This window comes from Trachypithecus francoisi, unplaced genomic scaffold (genome assembly GCF_009764315.1).
Source record: "Trachypithecus francoisi isolate TF-2019V2 unplaced genomic scaffold, Tfra_2.0 Lachesis_group1, whole genome shotgun sequence".
NCBI lineage: Eukaryota > Metazoa > Chordata > Mammalia > Primates > Cercopithecidae > Trachypithecus > Trachypithecus francoisi.
In genome coordinates, this window is record NW_022681454.1 from 704,152 (window position 1) to 728,984 (window position 24,833).

General features: G+C 58.4%; 2 protein-coding genes across 11 annotated transcripts; one reads left to right on the forward strand and one right to left on the reverse strand.

The window, feature by feature from the left end:
* The first annotated feature begins 45 nt into the window (after nucleotides 1-45).
* On the forward strand, nucleotides 46-7,745 carry MYL5 (myosin light chain 5). 3 transcript variants are annotated; one of them, XM_033213381.1, is made up of 7 exons: nucleotides 46-391; nucleotides 4,305-4,412; nucleotides 4,610-4,685; nucleotides 5,618-5,722; nucleotides 6,215-6,293; nucleotides 6,853-6,901; nucleotides 7,607-7,745. In XM_033213381.1, the coding sequence occupies exons 3-7, from the start codon at nucleotides 4,622-4,624 to the stop codon at nucleotides 7,706-7,708; spliced, it is 399 nt and encodes a 132-aa protein (XP_033069272.1). In that variant the 5' UTR covers nucleotides 46-391; nucleotides 4,305-4,412; nucleotides 4,610-4,621; the 3' UTR covers nucleotides 7,709-7,745. The 3 variants fall into 3 exon arrangements, with proteins under 3 accessions (XP_033069272.1, XP_033069271.1, XP_033069270.1); XM_033213380.1 differs by lacking the exon at nucleotides 46-391 and adding an exon at nucleotides 3,560-3,667; XM_033213379.1 differs by lacking the exon at nucleotides 46-391 and having other exon boundaries at nucleotides 4,246-4,412.
* Nucleotides 7,543-15,566, reverse strand: SLC49A3 (solute carrier family 49 member 3). 8 transcript variants are annotated; one of them, XM_033213371.1, is made up of 10 exons: nucleotides 15,095-15,566; nucleotides 12,545-12,703; nucleotides 12,100-12,313; nucleotides 11,828-11,904; nucleotides 10,735-10,872; nucleotides 10,527-10,643; nucleotides 9,664-9,816; nucleotides 9,265-9,422; nucleotides 8,799-8,864; nucleotides 7,543-8,435 (listed from the first exon to the last, which is right to left on the reverse strand). In XM_033213371.1, exons 1-10 carry the CDS (start codon nucleotides 15,242-15,244, stop codon nucleotides 8,141-8,143), a joined length of 1,527 nt encoding a protein of 508 aa, XP_033069262.1. In that variant the 5' UTR covers nucleotides 15,245-15,566; the 3' UTR covers nucleotides 7,543-8,140. The 8 variants fall into 8 exon arrangements, 7 of the variants coding, with proteins under 7 accessions (XP_033069262.1, XP_033069264.1, XP_033069265.1 ...); XM_033213373.1 differs by lacking the exon at nucleotides 15,095-15,566 and adding an exon at nucleotides 12,999-13,592; XM_033213372.1 differs by having other exon boundaries at nucleotides 8,135-8,435; nucleotides 8,837-8,946.
* Nucleotides 15,567-24,833: the final 9,267 nt, after the last annotated feature.

A 24,833-nucleotide genomic window follows, 5' to 3' on the forward strand; every position in this document is an offset into this window, starting at 1 on the left:
AGGGTGACCGCGCGCGCCCGGGCGGCGGTGACGTCATGTGGTGCGCACGCGCGCAAGGGCCGGGGCGTGCGCGGATGACCACCGGCTGCGCCCGCGTGGTTGCTGTGTGAGGCGGTGTCTGCGCCGAGTGGGCCGGGGATTTCTTTTCGCCGCAGGGCTTGGGGTCGGCTGTCTCCCCGCGTCCTGCTGAGGTCCTGTCGTGCGCATCCTGGCCGTGTGTCCACACCCCAGACTGCGGACTGGGGCGCACTGTGTCTTCCTGCGGCGCGGAGCGTCCGGGACTTGAGGTCGGGGCGGCTGGGGCGGGTCCGGCCCGGCGGTCCGTGCCCACCTGAGGGCGGCCTGGGCAGGGACCTGGGGGTCCTGGGAGCGGAGTGTGAGCCGAGTGCAGGTGGGTCCCCGGGCAGGTCTTTCCCCTACAGGGCAGTGACCCTCTGGCCAGTGCCTGTCGCCGGCCGGGCCGCGCTGGACTCCGCAGCCCGCGGTAGCATGGCCTCCAGGCCGCTCTGCCTGTGGCTGCTCTGCCTGTGGCTGCTCTGCCTGTGGGCACCGGACGCCCTTCCAGCCGGAGCTGGAGCTTCCTCACCCCAGGATCTCCCATCGCTTCCGTCCCAAGGAGGGGCTGGGATCTTCTTGGGAAGACCAGCCCCCAACAGAGGCTGCTCCCTGGGTCCCCCGACTCCAGCCTTCAGGACTCCACAGCTCCAGGGGCCCGCCCTGGCCCAGGCTTGGGGACCACTGAGCCCCTCACTGGTCTTTGCTGGCCTCTGTCCACCTCCCAGTAGCTGTGTGTCTCCCACAGCTGCTCAGAGATACGGCCTGCGGTGCCCATGCAGCCTCCTCGCTGTGCCCGGGGTGCTGACCCGCCAGCCCCATAGACACCAGGCCTGGAGTCTGGGCAGGAGCCTTGCCCCTCCCACGTTCTGGATCTTCCTGGCGGCAGCCATGCTGCCCGTGTTGGGCCATCCACGGGCCCCCTTTGGCCCCATGCAGTAGTGACCCAAGGCCTCCTGTGTCCCCTCTCCTGGCCCTGCACTGCTACGGGCAGAAAGCAACTGGAGAACTATGGCTCGGGCCTCGCTAAGGTGCAGCATCACAAACTCCAGGACTCCTGAAGCGGGCATAGGGAGGACCACAATCCTGGCGACCTGGGCTGCCTGCCCGGGCCTGAGCCGCCTCTAACCCCTCTCCTGGCTTGTTCTGGGGTCCAGGGCCTGGGCCTCTCTGGCTGAGAAACTGGGAAGTCACTGGGCTCTGTTTCCTGGGCTGGGTATACCAAGACCAATCCTATAGGGCAGGGGTTGCCATCCCCCAGCCACAGACCAATACCAGCTTGTGGCCTGTTAGAAACCGGGCAGCGCAGGATAAGGTGAGGGAGCACGACCGCCTGAGCTCCAGCCACCGCCAGATCAGCCTGGGCATCAGATTTCCACAGGAGCATTAACCGTACTGTGAGCTGCGCACTTGGGTCTGGATTGCGCTCTCCTTGTGAGAATCTAATGCCTGATGAACTAAGGTGGAACAGTTTCATCCCAAAACATTCCTCCCCAACACAGAAAAATTGTCCTCCATGAAACCTGTCCCAGGTGCCAAAAAGGTTGGGGACTTGCTGTGGGGCCACCCTGATCTTTCCTCCAGCTTCTGTGAGGTTGACCTGCAGCCCCTGAAGACTCCTGCCTGAAGCCTCTGCCTGAACCCTGTCCTCAGGGGGCCAGAAGCAAGCCCCAGCCCTCCCCAGACCTCCTATTGCTTGTTGAGGAAGCCGCAGGTGCACACTGGATCCACCAGGCACAGAACCATTCTGGCCCTCAGCAAAGCCCCCACCTTCCACCAGGGCAGATGGCCTTGAGTGACAATGGGTGGTTTCCCTTCACTGGATTTTAAAATAAACCAGACTCCTCAGCAACTCCTGCTTCCAGAGTCAAAAATAAGTGTCTCTGGGGCCCGAGGTAGGGGGTGAGGGGGGACATACCAGCAGCTTCCACCGCAGGTGGGGTGGGGCAGGGCAAGGCACCAGCAGAGAAAACGCTCCGGCAAACACACACCGCCCAGGGAAGACCCGCTGAAGCCGGTGGAGACCTGCCTTTGCTCAGGGCCTTTCTTGAGAGCTCAGTGGTGGGAAGGGTCCCACCTGGCCCAAGACACTGCCCGTCGGGGCCTCTGCAGCTGTCAGGTCAGCTGTGGGTGCAGAAGCCGATACTCCCCCGGCTCAGGCTTTGCTGCTATCTTTAGTGCTGTGCTCAGACTCCAGTGGCCTGGGAACCCTCTGCAGGAAGCTCTGCAGCCTTTCTCACCTTCCCGGTGGCCTCGGGGGGCCTCCCAACCATCCTTCCCCTTTCGGTGTGGTTCTTCCCACTCCTGCAGCCCAGCAATGTCCCTTCAGGGTCATACCCAGACCCCACTGGATTAGCAGCAGGGGATACCCTGGCCCTTGCTCCCAGCCCCAGGTTCCCACATCTGGTCACCTGGCCCCTTGCAGTCAGCCCCAGGTCCCTCCTGGGCAGGTCATGCCTCCCAGGGACCTCGACCTCAGGCGTCAGTGCTGTGTAGGGACCGTTGGACCTGGGGATGGAGGCAGGCAGCATCTCAGGGGATGCTAACTGTAACCATGTGTCCCTCAGAGGGTAGGACCTCTGCTCAAGAGACACGCAAGTGGCACCTATCTTTTTAGCTTTGCAGACACAGTGGCGCCCCCAGGGGATTCCACCCGACTGCTGTGGCTGCATACACTCACTCCCACCCCACCCCTGCAGCACCGAGGGGCAGCTGCCCTGGGTCCTACTACCTGCTGCCTCCCACCCAGACACAGGCCTGGGGGGCTCCAAGAGCTAGTTCTCCACTCAGTCTGCAGGCCTCCTCCTTGATCCTGCTTGGCCTGCAGACCCTCCTCCCACCCCTTGAACCAGGGTATCTGGATTGACTCTGTGGTGGCCTCCGATATCTGGGACCACCAACAGACCCCGGGCCAGGTCCCTTCACCAGACTCTGCTCTTGAGGCCATGGTATAGGGGGTAAGACCAGGCTCAGGGCCCTGAAGTTCCCGTCCCAGGCCATCTGAGCAGCGTGGCCATCTCTGTGGCTCCTCCATCCCAGAAATGTCATCACCCATGGGCCAAGCAAGGAGCTCCCAGCCACGAGGTCAGACCGGGTGGTCCCAGGGCCAAGGCTATGGACTGACTTTTCTGTCACTGAGGCAGGGAAGGGCGTAGACACCCCTGACACACAGAGTGTGTGTGACCAGCTGGTGTCACCCACAGCAGCTTGGTGCAAATCCAGAAACAATGCCCCTTCCTCTGGCTCCGGCAGTTCCAGGGTGCCCAGGCCCCCAGGCAAGAGCTTGTGCAGGTGGCCCTGGTGACACACAGAATCCTTGGGAGAACTAAGCACCCCCAGGGGTGGGGGACATGTGGGGTAGGAGGTGGTCCTGGCCAGAGGTGCCTGGGGAGGCTGGGGGCCTTGCAGGGTGGGGCAGGGCAAGGGTGTGAGTCACTGCCGGGCTGCCAAAGCTCACTCTGCAGTTGTCCAGTTCCCTGGGGTAGCCCCAAACCTGTCCTTGTAGGGAGTGGCAGCCGGAGTCTGAGCTGTCCTGGGGGACCAAGCGGGAGCTTAAGATGGGCAAGACCTGGGGCCCTGGGCAGACGCATCGAAGCAGGCAGAAGCAGGCATGGTGAGCAGGCCGCTGTGCATGCCTGGGGTAGGCGTGTGGGTGTGAGCTGTGCCATGCGCGTGTACATGTAGACAGAAAAGACATGGTCGTGTCTGTGCATGCCTGTGAGTGCAGGTGTGGGCATGTCCTGTGTGTGCATGTGTGTGTGCATGAGCATGTGTATGTGCGTGTGTGTGTGACCATGCAGGTGTGGGCATGTGCTGTGTGGTGGGAGGTACATGCCCCACACTGCTGCCCTGGTGAGAGTCTGGAGCAGGATGAGGGGGTTCCTGGCCTTCATGAAATCCCAGTACCCAAAACAAGCCCACCCAGAGTCCACTTGCCCGTCAAGCCTTCAGAGGCCAAGCTGGCTCCTGCTGGACCGCGATCCCTGACCACTGTGCTCTGTGGGTCTTCTGGAAGCCACTGTCTCTCCCCCTACTCCCAGTGCTGCAGCCAGACACCTGCAGCTGCCCTGCCCCCAACCCCAGCTACCCAGGCTTGAGGCTGGCATGCTCCTTAGCTGCCTGGCCCCCTCCAGCCCCACCCAAGGGCTGAGGTCCACCCTTCATCTGAGTTAAGTCTCTCAAAACTCTGGGTGCTCTGGAGGGTTTCCTCAGCCGGCCCAGGACCCTCAGCCATGGTGCTCCCATCACAGGCCAGCAGGAAGACCAAGAAGAAGGAAGGGGGTGCCCTCCGGGCCCAGAGAGCCTCATCCAATGTCTTCTCCAACTTCGAGCAGACTCAGATCCAGGAGTTCAAGGAGGTAAGACTTTCCTGCTTCACTGGGAGCCCCTGTCCCCAGAAGCCTGTGCTGGGAAGACCCCATGTGGGCTGGCTCCAGGGCCAGAGGATAGGAGTGGGAGCCTATCCTCAGTCAGGGGTGCTGAGGAGCCGGGAGCAGGGGGCAGGGGCAGAGCCCAGCCGGGTCGGCAGCACAGCAGCCCTGGCCTTGCTTCCCAGGCATTCACACTCATGGATCAGAACCGAGACGGCTTCATTGACAAGGAGGACCTGAAGGACACCTACGCCTCCCTGGGTAGGTACCCAGGCAGAACGCCTCAGAGACCTTGGAGGAGGCGAATACAGAGCATCCTCCAGTCCCATACGCTGCGGCCCCTCCTCCTCCAGTGGAGCCAGGGCCTGGGCTTTAAAGACCCATCCGATGGCCCTAAAGGCTGCGAGGGGATGGCCCTGGCCTCCCTTGGTTCCATCAGAGCTAGCAGAGAGCGTCCCAGGGTGAGACAGGGTGGGTGGTACAGCCCAAGCCTGGAAACTCAGAGTGGGCTTTGGGGCAGCAGGCTCCAGGGCAGGGCTGACGCTCCGGTAGGACACCACGACGCTCCGGTAGGACACTCTGGTAGGCAGGCGGCTTGCCCCAAGCCGGACCACAGAGCTGACAGAGGGCATGGAGACACTGTCCAGCCTCTGCAGCACAGCCTGAGTGTGGTGGGGCACACTGCCCTCCCCAGCCTCAGTTCTCCCTGTGGCATATTCTGTTCCCAGCAGCTGCCTCTGACCTGAGGCAGGAGGACAGGGGGCTTCGGTCCCACCCTGGGATCTGCAGAGTGGCTTCTCCTTGGGGTGGGAGGGTCGCAAGTGACCCGCCTTCCTCTCAGCCCTGCTTATGCCCAAGTAAGAAGAGCAGATCCCAGCACCTTCCCAAGCTCTGTGTCACCTCCCTCTCCATCAGCCCTTAGTCCTGGGGCTCAGGGTTTGGGGTAAGGTGGGCACAGCTAGCCAGATGCACCCACTGCCCCACATGCCTGGGCCAAGTGCCTCCTTCCCGCTCCCTCCCCACCCCTCCCATCTGCCTGCCTGGCCTTGTGCTGGGGTCACCTGCAGGTGGGGCCTGGCCCTGTGCTGGGGTCACCTGCTGGTGGGGCCTGGCCCTGTGCTGGGGTCACCTGCTGGTGGGACAGCAGACGTAGCAACAAGCCCTGCCCTGTGACGCCCCCGCATCTGTGACAGGCAAGACCAATGTCAAGGACGATGAGCTGGACGCCATGCTCAAAGAGGCCTCGGGGCCCATCAACTTCACCATGTTTCTGAACCTGTTTGGGGAGAAGCTGAGTGGTGAGCACTGGTGGGGCAGTCCTTGCCCTCCTAGTTAATTCCTGATAGTTAGAGATCCAGACATTTCACATAAAAATCCCTCTTTTCCTATCTCTGGAGAAGCCCTAGGGCCTGGCACACTGGGAGCCAACAACTGTGGGGCCCCATCAGCCATTCCAGAGCCATGTGCTCAGGCTTACCCTCCTGCCCCACATGCTGTGTGACCTGCCGTTGGGACCTCTGTCCCTCACTCATGCAGCACTCACCCCCAGCTCCAGGCCTGGGCTGACCCTGGGCACTCCAAAACTCACTACATCCCAGGGCAGGAGTGCCCGACAAGGCCTCCTTGAGGCTCAGGAAAGGAGAAGGCCTCAGGCAGAGGCCACCTTGTGGGCAGAGGCTTGAAGTCACCCCCTGCTTGGGGCAGGGGTCTCCCCTCCTGCCATCTGCCCTTGGCAGCCGAAGCAGGACTGCCACCCTGAAGGCCCAGGGCTGAAGGTGCCTTTGTGGCAGGTACCGATGCCGAGGAGACCATTCTAAACGCCTTCAAGATGCTGGACCCAGACGGGAAAGGGAAAATCAACAAGGAGTAGTGAGTGCCCAGCTTGGGCGGGGGCGGCCGGGCCACCGGGGGTCCCCAGCAATCTCACCCTGTTCCAAAAGGGACAATCACCCACCAGATGCCACGCCCACCTCCCTACCTCTGACCACCTTCAGGACCCTGAGGAGCGAACCCAGGATCCCAGCTAAGTGGGAGGCCAGCCCTGCCCACACAGGGACCAGCGGCCGGTGCCCAGGGGGCGGCTTCCCCTCAGCCCCACTCCTCCATCTTCAGCTTCTGCCAGGCGCTGGCCCGTAACCTCCTTCGGGCTCTGTCCCCATCAGCAGCCCCCAGGCGGGCCCCCCAGAAGTGATGACCCCTGAGTGTGTCCTCTAAGGTCCCTCAGGCTCTGTCCCCATCAACGGCTCCCCCAACCCTGATGATCCCTGAGTGTGTGTTGGGAAGCGACCTGCCCCAGGGCCACACTCCTGCGGGAAGGGCAGGAGTGCAGCGAGCGGGTGCAGCCTGGGGCCCCTGGAGCACCTGAGCCCCACAAGAAGGCTCCTGCGCCCCCGCATCAGTCCGCGCTGACCCCTTTCCTCGTCCTCAGCATCAAGCGTCTGCTGATGTCCCAGGCTGACAAGATGACAGCGGAAGAGGTCTGGCCCGCGGCTCCCCTGCCAAGCCCACGAGGGGAGGGCGGGGCTCCCGGGGTCAGCTGGGTGGAGGCGCGCGCGGAGCCCGAGGGGCTGCAGCGCCGCGGTTAGGACCCAGGACGGAACAGGCCCCCGGGGGGGCTCCCAAAGTGCCCGTTTGAGGGACGGAACTGGCTCAGAGGGGTCAGGTCAGCGGCTGGAGACCCCTCCCCTCTGTTAGATCAGCGGCTGGAGACCCCCTCCGCCGCCCGAGCGTCTGTCCCAGCCTGAGGGGCGGGGCTCACAGCTGTGCGGTACCGCAGCCGCCCCCCACGCCTGACGCACCCCTCCCAGCCCCAGAGGGCGAGACCAATGCCCGGGCACCCTCAGGACCCCCGCACCTCCCCCAGACCCCACATGGTCCTCCCCGACGCTGCTGAAGGGCCGAGCCCAACACCCGCGCCCAGGCTATGGCTGCCGCCGCCGCCGCACCGCCCCCAGCACCGCCCCCAGCACCGCCCCCAGCACCGCCCCCAGCACCGCCCCCAGCACCGCCCCCAGCACCGCCCCTCCCCTCCAGCCCCGCCCTCATCCCCCGCCCCGCCCCACGCCCCCGCCCCTCCCCGCTCCCTCTCCCCTGTCGCAGAAACCACACCCGGGACCGCTGCAGGTGCGCGTTTGTATTTCGCTCCCGGAGCCCGCAGGGGGCCCTTTCGCCCCCGCCCGCAGGTGGACCAGATGTTCCAGTTCGCCTCCATCGATGCCGCGGGCAACCTGGACTACAAGGCGCTGAGCTACGTGATCACCCACGGGGAGGAAAAGGAGGAGTGAGGCCGGGCCTGGTCAATAAACCTGGACGCTAGAACCCTGCCTGCGAGTCCGCCGGGGCGGGAGGGCGCGTCCGTGGCTGCTGGGCCCTGCGCGCGAGGAGTCGCTCGGCAGCAGACAGGGTGGGGGCTCCGGGGCCCTCTGGGGTCCTCTAGCGAGGTCCCCCGCCCTGAACTCCGGAGTCGCCCTGCTGGGCCTCAGGACCCCAGCCCTTCCCCCTCCCCCTCAGTCCACACCCCACCTTGAGTCTGCACCGCCCACGGCCGTCCTGCCTGGTCCAGGTCCACACAGCAGTAGCCCTCTCTCTCAGCCGCGCATCAGTCTCGGGGCCCAGGAGCTCCCCGCAGGCCCTTAGTGTGCCGAACGCCTTGGGTCCCTGCGCCCAGCTGTCTGGCGTGGTGGGCACAGCCCGGGTGACCCGATCCTGCCTCCCCTTCACCACACGTCCCTGGTCAGTCTCTGCGTCTTGGGGCTCTGGGAGGAGGAGGCAGGGCCCAGAGAAGCGGCTCCAGGAATGAGCTGGCCCTGAGCTTCCAAGCTGGGAGTGCCATGCTGGGGCCTCAAGGGGTAGTTTCCGGCGGGGACTCCTGGTCCTGGGCGCCTGGGCACGCGTTCTGGGTGGAGGAGGACTTGCCAGACTCTGCCTGCAGGCGCCGGTATGAGGTGTGGAAGAAGAGTACCAGGATGCAGCTGAAGAGGTTGCACAGGCCGGCCATCAGCAGCACAGACACTGGGGACACATAGCACAGCTGTCCCCACAGCCAAGCCCCAAGGCCACAGATGGGCAGAGCCGGACGCTGGCCTATGGTGACACCACTACCCTTGACCACAGAGTGACCCCAGACAGAGCCCACTCCCAGTTGTTGACAGCCCTGAGGGGGTGTTTGCAGACCCAGGTCCTGAGAGAGGTCACCAGCATGGGGTCTGGGATATGGGTGTGCCAACCCACCTCTGATCTTGGCCACATCTGTCCTGGCTCACCTGTCCTGTTGCCCAGGGACTCCCTGCGTGGGGCTCACCTGTCCTGCTCTCCAGGGCTCCCCACGTAGGGTTCATCTGTCCTGCTCCAGGGGACTCCCCACATGGGGCTCACCTGTCCTGTTCTCCGGGAACTCTCCATGTGGTGCTCACCTGTCCAATCAAGTGGATCCTCCCCCTGCTGGCAGGTGGAGAAGGACTGCTCCGGGCATTGCACAGTCAGTGCTATCATCGCCAGCATGATGAGTATTCCCTCGGCCTGCCTAGACACACATGGCCCTCAGCCCCTGCTGCACTGCCCATCCCCTCGGAGCCAGGTGCCACCTTGGGAAGTGTTGACATCAGTGCTGTCCCTTTTGCCACCACCCTCCCGAAGGCAGCACGCAGCTTCGGTCACAGGCCCTATCAGCTGGCCCAGCCTGCACACAGCAGGCACTCAGAACGTGCTCAGCTCTTGCCGGAGCAGACAGGTTCCCCACCTCCCCGAAAAGGGGCCTGGACCACACGGTGCAACCCCAGGGGTGTAGGGGTGGAGCAAGGGGAGTATCTCTGGGGTGCAGCAGGGGCAGATGGATACTCACCCCAGCACAAAGATCAGGCCTACGGCAGCCCCCTCCCCCACGGGGAAGGAACACTCGACTGCCAACTCCATGGCCACGGGGGTCACCGACAAGCCAAAGAGCCCAAGGAGCGAGCAGGTGGTGGCCAAGGCAAAGATCTGTCCCTGCAGCAGGGACAGCTGGGAGCAGTGGAACGGCAGGCAGACAGGTGGAGGGGGTGGCGGTCAGAATTGGACCTGGTTTCATGGGACACGGGGCACGGGGCGGGAGAACCCATCCCACCCAGGGGCCACCCTGGCTGGCAGAGGCCGGGCATAAGAGAGTCCAGACCTCTGTTCCAGCCAAGCTGCCAACTGCCCTCTCTGGGCCTCACCACCCACCCACCCCCGCAGGGCGGTCTTGGCTTGAGGAGACCCTCACCAGGGCAAAGGCCATGCAGGCCAGAGAGACCAGGCACAGGCCGATCTTGGTGGCCTCAGTGAAGTGCTTGGTCCGGTCCATGTAGGGGCCGAGAGCCAGCGCCCCCAGGATCCCAAACGCGATGAAGAGAGCTCCACAGAGGCCAGAAAACCCCTGGAGGAGGTGAGGAGAGGCCAGGGCCCCGAGAGGCCGCCATTATCATAGGTGCGCACCATCAGGGCAGGGGCTCAGGGTAGGGCCATGTGCTGTGCCCAAGGCCCAGACACAGCAACACAGGTTCCAGCCGCACCGCTGGCTGCCTGTGGGGTAGGGTTTTCTGCCCTATGTTCCCCACCCCACCCCAGAGCAAAGCCATCGCTGAAGGGAAGAGCCTGTCGCCACAGAGGCCCCACAGGGCCGTGGTGCCTGTGGCCCTGGCAAAGGTGGAAACATGCCCCCAATCCTACACCGGGCACTGATCCCAGAGGGCAGAGGGCAGAGGGCAGAGGGCCAGCTCAGAATGTGTGAGCAGAGCAAGGCCCTCCCTGCGGCATGTCTAGATACCAGAAGATGGCTCTGTCCTGCAGACCCACAGGGTGGGGCCTTGCTGGGAAGGGGCACTGGGAGCCCTGGGGGCCCCATCTTCCCCAACCATGCACCATCAGTCCCTCCACTCCATCCCACAGCTGCACCACCTCGCTGCAGCTGTGCCCACCACCTGTGGGCATAATGTCACCCAAGGCATCTCGGGAGAGCCCACACACAGAAGGGCGTCCATGTGGCCCCCGCCAGGGTCGGACACGGAGCACCCCGGAGGCAGCAGTGACTCTGTGGCCGTATGGGGTGGGTGAGGCAGAACCCCCATGGGTGGGGCCAGGGCTCACATTGGAGTAGCCGCTTGCACAGAGGATCTGCTGCAGGAGGGTTGAGAAGCTGTAGGAGATCCCGAGGCATCCCCCGAAGCACACAGCCAGGATGACATAGGCCTTATTCTGCACCAGCTTTGGGGAAAGACTGTCTCACCCATCCCCTCCTCAGCCTCTCGCCCCAACCCCCAAATCCACCCTACCCCGGGGATCCCACAACACTGACCAGCTTGAGCCCATCCAGGAACTTCTCTGAGGTGGAGCTCGTAGCCCCGGCAGAGGGCGGGGTGGGGGGCACGCTCTCCCGGAGGCAGATGGTAGACAGCAGGCAGACAACGCCGGCAGGGATGGCGTAGACACCGAGCTGGGGAGGGGTGTGTGTGTGCACAGGGAGACCATGCAGACTGGCACGCACACACGCCACAGCCCTGCCTGCCCCAGGTGCCACCTCTCAGCTCCTCCTGCCCCACCACTGGCTGCCTCCCAACCTCTGGTCTGCAACCACCCTCTGCGAGGCCCAGGCTGGGAGGGGCTTGCTCGACTTCATCCTCGCCTGCTCTAGGGGCTGATAGGGAGCCCTGGCTGTCAACACATCCCTCACCAGTGACACCCTCCTGGCTGACATTAGCCCAGCACCCCCAGGCTCCAGACTCATCTCACTGTCAACTGCACAGCCCGTGACAGGGCTCAACACACGGACACCAATGGGTGCAGAGGCACAGGTGCACACATGCTTACCCTCAGTACATACCCACAAGCACAGACACACCACACACACCCGATGCACATGCATGAGCACACACAGGCACACACCACACAACACACATGGGCACAGGAACAGAGACACGCACCGCACACACCACACACACTCGATATACATAGGCATGCATAGAAACATCACACACTGGCCGGGCACAGTGGCTCACGCCTGTAATCCCACTTTGGGAAGCCGAGATAGAAGGATCACAAGGTCAGGAGTTCGAGACCAGCCTGGCCAACATGGTGAAACCCCACCCAACTCTATCAAAAAATAAAAAAAAAAAAAAAATTAGCTGAGCATGGTGGCGCCGCCTGTAGTCCCAGCTACTCCAGAGAGATGAGGCGGGGAATTGCTTAAACCCAGGAGGTGGAGGTTGCAGTGAGCCAAGATTGTGTCACTGCAGTCCAGTCTGGGCGACAGGCTGACTCCTTCTTGGGGGGCGGGGCGGGAGGAATCACACACAGGCATAGGAACACGGACATGCTTGGGCTCAGGAACACACAGACATGCATGCGCACACACCACACAGGCCAGGCACGGGTGCCTCATGACCCCTCACCATTAACGGAATGTCCTCACCCTCCTTGACCAGCGCAGGGGACAGCACGTTGGCCACAAGGACGCCCAGGGGGTTTGCTGGGTGGGCGGATGCACAGGGACCTGTGTCAGCTCGGCTGTGGCCTGGCTTCATCTCCAGCCCACAGGCAGAACCTTCTGGGCCCCAGCTCCTCCACCCTAGCCGGAGAGCCCAGGGAACCGAGTATCTGTGCGTGGAGCCAGAAGAGACCGCGGGGTGAGCCCAGGCAGGCGGCCTCCCTCCCCGGAACTCACATATGGTGGCGAGCATGTTGGCCGTGGCTCGCTGGTGCTGTGGGAACCACAAGGCAGCCACCTTGGCTGGAGAGAAGATGACCAGGCTCTGGGCAAGGGCACAGAGGCTCTGGCCACCCATGAGGAAGGCAAATGGGTTTTGGGTCCCAACAACCACGCAGGGCACGATGCGTAGCACACTTCCAGCAAAGTTCAGCCACGCGCCCAGGATGGTCTGCGAGGAGGGCGTCAGGGACGGGGTCAGGATTGCTGCCGCGGACCCAGGTACCCGCCGCATCCTCCCAGCACCTGCACTTCCCACCGCCGCCACCCCGACAGCTCTGCTGGGTCCCCAGCTGTTGGGACTGATGGGCCCTGGTCTGGGGAGGAGGTCTTGACCCTCGTACCCAAATGCAGGGGCCTTCACCCTGTCCCAGAGCGGGCCATGGTGTGGGGTCTGACTCACCGCCCCACGGAGCCCGACGGAGTCCAGGACCCAGATGGCCACCACGCCAAACAGGGTGGATACCACGAGATAGACCAGGGACAGCCAGTTGATCTGCGCCATGGACAGGACGAAGTGCTCGGCAATGATGTCAGCCACAGGTGCAAAGCTGAGCCATAGCTGCAGGGGCCAGGTGGGAGTCAGCGCAGAGCCACAGACCCCGGATCTACGTGCTCTGGCCCCAGCCAGCCTGAGGGAGCTAGAGTGCCAGCAGGCCTGTGAGGCCGAGGGGATCCAGCAAGCTGGACACAGGGCCCTCCTGCCCAAAGAGAGCGCCACCCTGCCTTCCCCGAGGGAGGGCACCCAGCGCAGGGTCAGAAAGCATGCCCTGACCGGGGACCAGCCTGAGGGGCAGACACTGAGGCCAAGGACCTGGCCAGAGCCCACAGGACCACGAGCCCCACCCAGACCAGACCTGGGGCTCCAAGGCAGGCCGGGGAAAGGTGGGCATGACAGGGTCTCAGCTAGAACCTCTGGGATTGCAGGCCAGCCCCACCCAAAGCCAGCCCGACCTTCCCTCCCAGAAGGCCCAGGTGTTTGGGCAGAATGTTGACAGAGCGGATGCCATTCCCCACCCCGCAGGCATTATCAGGTGCTAGGGCTCTCCACCCCACAGACGTCTGGCACACAGCACTAGTGCACACTGCGGCCGAGGGGAAGGCCTCCTAGAGGAGGTGAGACTGGCTCATCCCTGAGGGGAGGTCAAAGTGGAGCCGGTCACCAGGGCTCACTACAGGAGGGAGGAGGGCATCCACGCGTGGGCCCCGAGGAGGCTGTCTCACTCAAGGTCAACTTCCGTGAGTCCACCGAGCTCCAGGCCACACCCTCCGGCAGAGCAGCCAGACCCAGGCTCCGCCAGGACAAGGTCTGACTCAGCCCACGGGACAGGACAGGGAGCTTGGACAACAGCCACCTTGTCTTCCTTTTTCCACAGGACAGGGCCAGGGGCAGATCTCCCAGGCACAGAACGAGCTCCCCAAGTCCAGCTGATGGCTGCCTGGCCGAGCCCAAGGAGAGAAAGCCAGGCGTCCACTGACAAAGCCTGCCCTGCAGAGCCAAGCCTGCCACTCCAGCCTCAGCCCTGTCCTGCTTCCTCGGGGGCCTGAGTGAGGCCCACAGCTGACTCACTGAACAGAGATGCGTCTGAAGCGTGCGGGGCAACGTGGGAGGACGATCTGTCCAACTCCCTTCCTCCTCTCCCAGCCTCGACCCTGCCCTCGCTCGCCCCCTTGGGTCCTTTGAGTCTCATCCAGAGCACTGGGCTTGGCTGCCTTCTGGGGTGGGTGTTGACCCAAGCTCTGCTCCGCCCGCCCCTTACGCTGCCCGCTGGAACCCGGGAGCCCTGGTCACTGGCTGCAGATGAGTAACTCCAGCCTCAAGGGCACTTGGCTGGAGTGAACGTGGTGCTCACGGCTCACTGTGGTGACCCAGGCAGAGACCATGACGACTCTTGGTGTCACGGTGAGATTTCAGTGTGCTCCATCATGGCTTGTGGGTATTGCTACAACGGTGAAGAACTGCAGTAGGAGGCCCTTGACCGTCCACGGAATGCCCCACACCCAGGACACCTACTGACTCTCGGACCATTGAACCAGCTACACCCTCAGACGCTCCACCCAAAGTCACTTATGGCTTCCCCAGTGCCTGGACACGGTGGGCCAGGACGCCAAGCCATGGCAGTGAGTTACGGCATGTGCTGGCATCTGTGGGCAGCAGGCAGCCCCCAGGTCCATCCAGCAGATCCCAGGCCTGTCTCATCCGGGAGCTGGTTCTCCATACCTAGCCAGCAAAGGAGGAGGGGAGAGGCCCTGGGGTCCACCTGGAAGAACCCTGACCCAGGCCTAAGAGCGGCTCCTGCTCCTGACCCTGAGCTTCTTGACCATCCCCATGACCCGGCGCCTCCCTGAGCTGTGGGTCCTGCTGCCAACTCTAGCTGTTCATTGCACATTGCCCAGATACTGCCCAATCAGTTCCTGAGGCTCCCTGGAATGGTTGATGAGGGCGCACAGGGTGGGAAAGGCTGCAGCGTGCAGCACAGGAAGGGAGTAGGGGCAGGATGGAGCCCAGCCCAGCCCAGGAGCTGCCCCTCACTCAGAGTCAGGTGGAGCAGAGTGTGGCTCCAAGCCCACCTCTGCTCTGTGCCTGCTGTCCTGGGGCTGGGAGGCGTGGAGGGAGGGAGGGCCACCGCAGGGCCACCTGTATGTGACTGGCTGGGGAAGAGGGACCCAGGCCACTGGCTGGAGCCACTGAAGGCTGGGAAGGGCTGGGACTCCATGACTGGCAGATCCCCCTGGGCACCCAGCCCTCCTGCTCTGTGCCCTGGGCCCCGACACCTCCAGGACAGACAGTGCCTCCAGTGCCCACACCCCCTAGCCGCCCCCAGAAGGCATCCCCTGGCCCCAGCCCCAGCCAGTACCTGGCACCTCGGGCTGTGGCCACAGGAAAACGAAACTCGGCTGGTCCGAGGAGACCAAGGGTCCCAGAGCGCCCTGTCCCTGTCCCCGCCCCTACCATGGCGTTGCAGCAGCTGACCAGGCTGACCATGAGCAGGAACACCCAGCGGCGAGCGTAGGTGCGGTGGCCCTGTTGTGCGCACAGGGCCCCGGGCTTGGCCAACCCCGTGTCTGCCCCCGTCTGTCCCGCCATCGTCCGCGGCTCCATGGGTCTCCACCGGTCCCGCGGGCCGCCTGGGCTTAAGGACCTTCCAGCGTGGGCCGGGACCGCCCGCGGGTGGAGGTGGGGATGGGCGGGGCCACGGGGCCAGTTCCGCCCCAAGGACTATGGAGGAGGGTCCCGCCCCGGTGCAGTTAAAGAAGACCCAAAAAAGGGGAGGAAAGCAGGGCCAAAGGTGAAGTTGGACCCTCCTCCTTTGGCCTCAGTTTGGAAGTCCCTGCCACAAAAACCGAACATCCCCTCCAGAAAGGGCCCCCGGTAACAGCCTGTGTGGTCCTCAGGGTGGGCGCAGGAAAGGCGGCCTGGAAGTCACTCTGCCCAGCAGAGGCTCTGCATTTCCTGAAGAGGGCTGTGGACCCCAAGTTCCTGAGGTTCAAGCCAGCCACAGGAAGGGGCCAGAGGCCAGCCTGGAGGAAGAGGCTGGGCTCGCTTTGCACGGAGCCTCAAATCAGACCAGTCCCTCTAGTGCCCCTGTGGAAAGCAGGCATGGGGCAGGAGGGGCCAAGGGCTGCCCGCCAAGGTGGGAGGGAAGGCTGGGAAGGCCTGTGGGCCCTACCCTGGGGTAGGCAGTCCCCCCCACACATGCCGGATTGTTACCTGCATTTTACAACGGAGGACACGGCTCTCAGAGGAGTAGACACACGTTTCTGTTTGTTTAGGATGGAGAGGCCTGTGTGTTAGAAGGCAGAGAGGAGGGAGTTTCGGCTTAGTCTTGTCTGCAAGAACCTGCTGATCCCACAACTGTACCTGGCCCACCCTGGGAGAACCCAAGGGGCTTCAGGCCCTGTTGCTGAGGCCAGTATAGGGGTGGGGTGGAGGCTGGTCTGGTCAGATGTGCAAACAGACCCCAAACAAGAGGCCTCTTGACCCTGAAACACAGTCCTGTTTTCTGATACTCACAATATTATTCCTGTTTTTTTTTTTTTTTTTTTTTTGAGACGGAGTCTCGCTCTGTCACCCAGGCTGGAGCACAGTGGCGTGATCTCGGCTCACTGCAAGCTCTGCCTCCCGAGTTCACACCATTCTCCTGTCTCAGCCTCCCGAGTAGCTGGGACTACAGGCGCCCGCCACCTCGCCCGGCTAATTTTTTGTATTTTTCATAGAGATGGCGTTTCACTGTGTTAGCCAGGATGGTCTCGATCTCCTGACCTCGTGATCCGCCCGCCTCGGCCTCCCAAAGTGCTGGGATGACAGGCGTGAGCCACCGCGCCCGGCCGGGTTTTTGTCTTAAACATTCATCTCCTTTGCCAGGGTCCGTCCGTTGTCCACACCTGAGTCTGAACAGGCTGATCATGAGGCCTCAACTTTCACTGTGCAATCGTGTGCAGAGATTGGGTATGTGTCTCAGATAGAGCTGTGCACGTTGGGATTTTTCTTTTTTTTTGCATAGAGTCCCATCCAGTAACAAAGAGAAAATGGGGCTCACCCAGGGGTGTCCTGAGACAGGCGGGCCCCAAGGGAGTTCCACTCTCTTGAGACATGTGATGGGGCCCTGTGATCCTTGCTCGCTTTATCTCCTCTGCCTTCCTCCCATCTAGCCTCCCTCCTCATCTTTGTTCCCCATTCCTCACCAGTTCCTTCTGTTCTCCTTCTCCTCACCTCTTGCTCGCCCTGCCCTGAGGACCTAGCCCCCTTACAACCTTCCTTCATAGCCCAATGCCAATGTTGGCCTGGGGCCTTCAACATCCCCTAACCCCACCTGGCAGAGGGGAAGTTGCAGTGCAGGCTTCCCTGTTGAGGGACCTCACTATTGTGGAGCACTGCCTCTGACAGGTGGTGTCTGAGCCTGTCACCATGAAATGGGGCAGCCACAGTAGCTACTTTCATCATTCAGTCTCTGTTGAGCATGCATTGTTGAGGGCTCCTCCCCTCTACATGTCAGAACTCTTGGGTTGAGCAGGTGAGCTCAGCAACATTGCAGAATGCAAGATTAGCACACAACAAGCAATTGCATTGATGTATACCAACAAGAAACATGAAAACCGAAGTTAAAGACATTTATAATTACTCCAAGGAAAATTAAATACTTTGCTATAAACTTAGCAAACCATCTACAGAACTTGCATGTAAAATTAAAAACCATGGACCAGGCGTGGTGGCTCACGCCTTAATCCCAGCACTTTGGGAGGCCAAGGCAGGCAGATCACAAGGTCAGGAGTTTGAGACCAGCCTGGCCAATATGGTGAAACCCGTCTCTAGTAAAAATGCAAAAATTAGCCAGGTGTGGTGGTGTGCACCTGTAGTCCCAGCTACTTGGGAGGCTGAGGTAGGAGAATCTCTTGAACCCAGGAGGCGGAGGTTGTAGTGAGCTGAGATCGTGCCACTGCACTCCAGCCTAGGCAACAGAGTGAGACTCCATCTCAAAAAAAGAAAAGAAAAAAATTACACACCATGGCTGGGCAAGGTGCTTCACGTCTGTAATCCCAGCACTTTGGGAGGCCAAGGTGGGTGGATCACCTGAGGTCAGGAGTTCAAGAACAGCCTGGCCAATATGGTGAAATCCTGTCTTTACTAAAAATACAAAAATTTGCTGAGTGTGGTGGTGCACTCCTATAATCCCAGCTACTGAGGAGGCTGTGAGGTGAGAATTGATTGAACCCAGGAGACAGAGGTTGTAATGAGCTGAGACTGTGCCACTGCACTCCAGTCTGGGCAACAGAGTGAGACTCTGTTTCAAAAAAAAAAAAAATTGCACACCATTAATAAAAGACATCACCAATAAACACCTAAAGACACGGATAGGCATTAGGCATACAATGTTCATGGACTGGAAAACCCAACAGAGTAACAATGTCAGTTCTTCCTAAATTGATCTATACATTTAATTAAATTCCATCAAAAGGTTTTTGTACTCGTAGACTGGGAAAAATATTTGCAAACCACATATCCAACAAAGGTCTAGTATTGAGAATATATAAAGAGCCCTCAAACCTCAACAGTTTAAAAACCCAATTGGGGCTGGGCGCGGTGGCTCAAGCCTGTAATCCCAGCACTTTGGGAGGCCGAGATGGGCGGATCACGAGGTCAGGAGATCGAGACCATCCTGGCAAACACTGTGAAACCCCGTCTCTACTAAAAAATACAAAAAACTAGCCGGGCGAGGTGGCGGGTGCCTGTAGTCCCAGCTACTTGGGAGGCTGAGGCAGGAGAATGGTGTGAACCCGGGAGGCGGAGCTTGCAGTGAGCTGAGATCTGGCCACTGCACTCCAGCCCCGGCAACAGAGTGAGACTCCGTCTCAAAAAAAAAAAAAAAAAAAAACCATTGGTAGCTAAGTATGGTTTCACATGCCTGTAATCCCAGCTACTCAAGAGGCTGAGGCCGAAGAATTGCTTGAACCCAGGAGATGGAGGTTGCAGTGAGCCAAGATTGCACGACCACACTCCAGCCTGGGTGACAGAGTGAGACTGCATCTCAAACAAACAGACAAAAATCCAATTAGAAAATGGGCGGCCTGGCGCATTGGCTCACGCCTGTAGTCCCAGCACTTCGGGAGGCCAAGGTGGGCAGATCACAAGGTCAGGAGATCGAGACCATCCTGGGCTAACACAGTGAAACCCCATCTCTACTAAAAATACAAAAATTAGCCAAGCATGGTGGCAGTTGCCTGTAATCCCAGCTGCTTGGGAGGCTGAGGCAGAAGAATCGCTTGAATCTGGGAGGCAGAGGTTGCAGTGAGCTGAGATCGCACCTTTGCACTCCAGCCTGGGCGACAGAGCAAGACTCCATCTTGGAGAAAAAAGGAAAAAGAATGTAAAGTGTTACAGCCGCTGTGGAAAACAGGTTGGCAGTTTCTCATAAAACTAAATATGCAATCACCATATGGTCCAGCAATTGTACTCTCAGGCATTTATCCCAAGGAAATAAAGATTTATGTTCACCCCAGCTGGGCATGGTGACTCATGCCTGTAATCCCAGCACTTTGGAAGACTGAGGTGGGTGGATCACAAGGTCAAGAGTTTGAGGCCAGCCTGGCCAATATGGTGAAACCTCAATTATACTAAAAATACAAAAATTAGCCGGGCATGGTGGCAGGTGTCTGTAGTCCCAGCTACTCAGGAGGCTGAGGCAGGAGAATCGCTTGAACCTGGGCAGTGGAGGTCACAGTGAGCCGAGATTGTGCCACTGCACTCCAGCCTGGGCAACAGAATGAGACTCTGTCTCAAAAAAAAAAAAAAAAACCCAAAACAACAACAACAAAACACTTATGTTCACCCCAAAAAGAGTGCCCAAATGTTCATAGTAGTTACTTGTGATAGCCCCAAACTGGAAACAAGCCAGGTGTCTCTCAGTCAGTGATGGCTGAGCAAAGTGGACTCAGCAGGAACCAACCGTTAATACACAGAACAACCTGATGAATCTTCAGGTAATGACGCAAAGTGAAAAAAAAGCCAAGCCTAAAAAGCACACCCTCTGTCATTCCATTTACGTTCCATTTTGAAAATATAGCGTCTTAGAAGTGGAGAACAGGTCAGCAGTTGCAAAGGTTTAGGGATAGGGGTGTGGGGCAACAGGAGGGACCCTTGTGGTGTGGAAGCATTTTGTATCTCGAGCGTGGCGGACACAGGAACCCACACGTGCGAGATAAGTACACCCACACGAATGAACACAATGAAAACCGGGGAAATCTGAGCAGCACGGGCGGATTGTGTCAATGTCAGTATCATGAATATGATATTGTACATTTGGGTTCTGCAAGCTGTTACCTTTGAGGGAAAACTGGGCAAAGTGTACAAGTGATCTCTCTACTACGCATGAGCATCTATAATTAGCCGAAAATAAGAAGTTTAATTTTTAGCCGGGCGTGGTGGCTCGCGTCTCTAATCCCAGCACTTTGGAAGGCCGAGGTGGGCAGATCAACTGAGGCCAGGAGTTCGAGACCAACTTGGCCAACATGGCAAAACCCCATCTCTACTAAAAATACAAAAATTAGCCAGGCGTGGTGGTGGGCGCCTGTAATCCCAGCTACTCGGGAGGTTGTGGCAGGAGAATTGCTTGAACCCAGGAGGCAGAGGTTGCAGTGAGCTGAGATCATGCCATTGCACTCCAGCCTGGGTGACAGAGCAAGACTTCATTTCACACACAAAAAAAGTTGACCGGGCTCGGTAGCTCACGTCTGTAATCCCAACACTTTGGGAGGCCGAGGCAGGTGGAGTATGAGGTCAGGAGATCGAGACCATCCTGGCTAATACAGTGAAACCCCGTCTCTACTAAAAATACAAAAAATTAGCCGGGCGAGGTGGCGGGCGCCTGTAGTCCCAGCTACTCGGGAGGCTGAGGCAGGAGAATGGCGTAAACCCGGGAGGCGGAGCTTGCAGTGAGCCGAGATCCAGCCACTGCACTCCAGCCTGGGCGACAGAGCGAGACTCCGTCTCAAAACAAACAAAAAACACAAGCTGTGCCCCAGCACCTTGAGCATGTGCCATCAGAACTGTCTGAGGCTGTGTCACAGGCACGTCCTTAACCTTGGCAAAATAACCTTCCTAAGTTGGCCGGGTGCGGTGTCTCATGCCTGTCATCCGAACACTTTGGGAGGCCAGGCAGGCGGATCACTTGAGGTCAGGAGTTTGAGACCAGCTTGGCCAAAATGGTGAAACCACATTTCTACTAAAAATAGAAAAACTAGCCGGGTGTGGTGGCACATGCCTGTAATCCCAGCTACTCAGGAGGCTGGGGCAGGAGAATCATTTGAACCCGGGACGGGGAGGTTGCAGTGAGCTGAGATCGAGCCACTGCACTCCAGCCTGGGGGACAAGAGCGAGACTTCGTCTCAAAAAAAAAAAAAAAAGTTTATTTATTTATTTATTTTTTTGAGACAGAGTCTCGCTCTGTCGCCCAGGCTGGCGTGCAGTGGCCGGATCTCAGCTCACTGTAAGCTCCGCCTCCTGGGTTTATGCCATTCTCCTGCCTCAGCCTCCAGAGTAGCTGGGACTACAGGCGCCTGCCACCTCGCCCGGCTAGTTTTTTGTATTTTTTTTAGTAGAGATGGGGTTTCACCATGTTAGCCAGGATGGTCTTGATCTCCTGACCTCGTGATCCGCCCGTCTTGGCCTCCCAAAGTGCTGGGATTACAGGCTTGAGCCACTGAGCCCAGCCAAAAAAAAGTTTATTTTTAAAAAATCGCATAGTATAAGTGCACTCATTTGGAAACAATGACTTTTTCTACTCTCACATCTAATGAAACAGTTTTGTTTAAATTTCTCCATAAGCACCTTCAGCGCACTCATCTAAGCTGCCTGGGTTTTGGATCCGGGTACAGCACCATCCTGGGATCTTCACCTTGAACCCAGAATTGTCTGTGCACCTTTAGATGGTGACCTCCACACAAAGGCACCCAGCATCTTGCTTTTCAAAAGGATCTTCGGCCAGGTTCGGTGGCTCATGCCTGACATCCCAGCACTTTGAGAGGCCAAGGTGGGCAAATTACCTGAGGTCGGGACTTCGAGACCAGCCTGGCCAACATGGTGAAACCCCGTCTCTACTAAAAATACAGAAAAAATTAGCTGGGCTTGGTGGTGAGCACCTGTAGTCCCAGCTACTTGGGAGGCTGAGGCAGGAGAATCGCCTGAACCAAGGAGGCGGAGGTTGCAGTAACCTGAGATCACACCATTGCACACCAGCCTGGGCGGTGGAGTGAGATACCGACTCAAAAAAAAAAAAAAAAAAAAGAAAAGGATCTTCAAAAGTTTATTTAAATAATCCTTAATGTACACAGTTATGGCTAAATTTGCATTTCAGTGCTGTTATCTCTCTTCTTGTAACCCAACATAGACTTCTGTCAGCATCCCAAACTAGCATTCATTAATTTCGGGCTAATGTGTCTTCCCTAAACAATATCTTGCTCACAATGAAGCCACTGGGAACAGTTGCTCTGCCATGACTGAAGGAGGAGTCAGGCTGCCTTTTGCGAGGCTGTCAGGGAGGGAATCTCACGTGCTGCGCCTGCCTGTCTTGCTGCTCCTCTGCTTGGTTTTTATCTGCTCCTCCTAGAGAACCTCAGCAATGTGAGGGCAGGAGCCATCTGCCCACCCCAAAGCCCTGGGGGAAGGACTGCCCGGCACAGCTCCAGGATAAAAACAGCTCCAGGGTAGAAACCATGGGCCCATGGCCTCTCTGCTATGGGTCCCTCCACCGCCCCAGGCCTGCCGGACAGGTTCCTCCACAGGGTGCCCACTTCCTGTGTGGAGCCTTCTGGACCTGTCTGGTTCCATGGGTACCTGCCCCGTCTCCACGCGCCTGCATGCCATCACTCCCACCTGTCTCTGCTCCTCCCTCCAGGGCCTAGCTGCCAATAGCCCATGCGGGACAGCGCCTGTGGCCGGGATTGAGTCAGCACACACAGACCCGGATGCACAGACTGCCCCAGAGTGACAACGTGATGGCATCCTCAAGCATGAGGAAGACCCATCCCTTTCCAGAGATGTGCACAGAAACGGGAGCCTATTTATTTACTTAGACAAGGGAGGGCTCTGGCCACGGTCAGGCCACATGCCACTCCAGTCGGGCCGCCAGAGAGGAGGCCTCCATGTCCTCCTCCCCTCCCCACCCCGCCTGGGGGCTCCCGTGAGCCCCGAAGTCAGGGCACCTTGAATCTGGAGTCCAGGGGACCCTTCCTGTCTCTCCTCCACAGAGGATTTGGTGTAAGCAGTCGAAGGACCTGGTGTTCTCATTTGTGTGTAAACAAAAATTAAAATTCTAAGCCCCTAACCAAAGGATGGACCCTCCCCTTGGCCAACGACATTCCAAATTATCCAGAAAAACTGCTTCAGGCCATGAAGGGAAGTGGGAATCAGACCAGCCTCATAAACATCAACACAGAGACCTTCAGTCTCTTTGAGTCTGATAAGCATTTACCGGCTATTCTCTCTGAAGCCTTCTCCCTGGAGGCTTCATTTGCAATAAAACTTTGGTCTCTACAACCTCTCATTTTAGCCCAGGGATTCCTTTCTGTTTGATTCCAGGTCTTTAGATGATAACTCTTTTAACCAATGGCCAAATAGAAAATCTTTAAATCTACCTATGACCTGAAGCCCCCCACCTCCTCACATTGTTCTGCCTTACCAGACTGAACAATGTTACATGTATTGATCAATGTCTCACGTCTCTCTAAAACGTATAAAACTAAGCTGTGGGACGGGCATGGTGGCTCACGCCTGTAATCCCAGCACTTTGGGAGGCCGAAGCGGGTGGATCACCTGAGGTCAGGAGTTCGAGACCAGTCTGACCAACATGGTGAAACCCCGTCTCTACTAAAAGTACAAAAATTAGCCAGGCTCAGTGGCAGGCGCCTGTAATCCCAGCTACTCCAGAGGCTGAGGCAGGAGAATGGTGAACCTGGGAGGCGGAGCTTGCAATGAGCCGAGATCACACCATTGCACTCCGGCCTGGGCGACAGACAGAGACTCTGTCTCAAAAACAAACAAAATAAAAACAAGTTGTGCCCCAATACCTTGTGTGCCATCAGGACTGCCTGAGGCTGTGTCACAGGAGCGTCCTTAACCTTGGCAAAATCAACTTTCTAAGTTGGCCAGGAGCGGTGTCTCACGCCTGTAATCCCAGCACTTTGGGAGGCCAAGGCAGGCGGATCATTTGAGGTCAGGAGTCTGAGATTGGCCTGGCCAAAATGGTGAAACCCCATTTCTACTAAAAATACAAAAATTAGCCAAGCGTGGTGCCGCATGCCTGTAATCCCAGCTACTCAGGAGGCTGAGGCAGGGAGGGCAGAGGTTGCAGTAAGCCGAGATCGTGCCATTGCACTCCAGCCTGGGTGACAGAATAAGACTCCGTCTCAAAAAATAAAATAAAATAAAATAAAATATTTATATTATATGTATTATATATTTATGCAATATTATATAATATATAATATATATGTGTATACGTATGCATATATACACATGTACATATATACACATATATACACATGTACATATATACACATATATACACATGTACATATATACACATGTACATATGTATACATATATACACATGTACACATATATACATGTGTACATATATGTGTATATACATATATATACACATGTACATATATATGTGTATATATGTATATAAAAAACAAACTTTCTACATCAATTGAGGCCAGGCAAGTGGCTCACGCCTGTAATCCCAGCACTTTGGGAGGTCGAGGTGATTGGAACACTTGAGGTCAGGAGTTTAAGAGTAGCCTGGCCAACATGGTGAAACCCCTCAAAAATACAAAAAAAAACCTAGGCGGGGTGATGCGCGCCTGTAATCCCAGCTACTTGGGAGGCTGTAAAAAGTAAAGTAGAAGTTCCTCTTCAAAGACTTTCCTCCCCGTCTAATTAGGAATAAATAGTAACTTCTCTTAGAAGCAAAATTTATTCAAAGACCTGTGCTAACATTCTTAACTATCTGCTAGCTGTAATAAAGAAATCAATGTACTTTACTTTCTTAGCTCCCACAATTTAGCCTATTATTTGCCCTGGCATGCTTATACTGGTCCAAGTAAGCATGAGTTCAAAGCCTGTTCTTCTTCATTGTTTGAAGGTGTTTTTACCTTTCTCAGCATTCCACAAGTTACTTCCTCCTTCTTTG

Coding starts and splice junctions, on each gene's coding strand:
- MYL5 (XM_033213379.1), top strand. CDS start 4,287: ATGGTGCTCCCATCACAGGCCAGCAGGAAGACCAAGAAGAAGGAAGGG. Junction 4,413..4,609: donor AGATCCAGGAGTTCAAGGAG/GTAAGACTTTCC, acceptor CTTGCTTCCCAG/GCATTCACACTCATGGATCA. Junction 4,686..5,617: donor GGACACCTACGCCTCCCTGG/GTAGGTACCCAG, acceptor CATCTGTGACAG/GCAAGACCAATGTCAAGGAC.
- SLC49A3 (XM_033213371.1), bottom strand. CDS start 15,244: ATGGAGCCGCGGACGATGGCGGGACAGACGGGGGCAGACACGGGGTTG. Junction 10,873..11,827: donor GTGAGGACATTCCGTTAATG/GTGAGGGGTCAT, acceptor ACCCCTCCCCAG/CTCGGTGTCTACGCCATCCC. Junction 9,423..9,663: donor CCTGCATGGCCTTTGCCCTG/GTGAGGGTCTCC, acceptor CACTGCTCCCAG/CTGTCCCTGCTGCAGGGACA.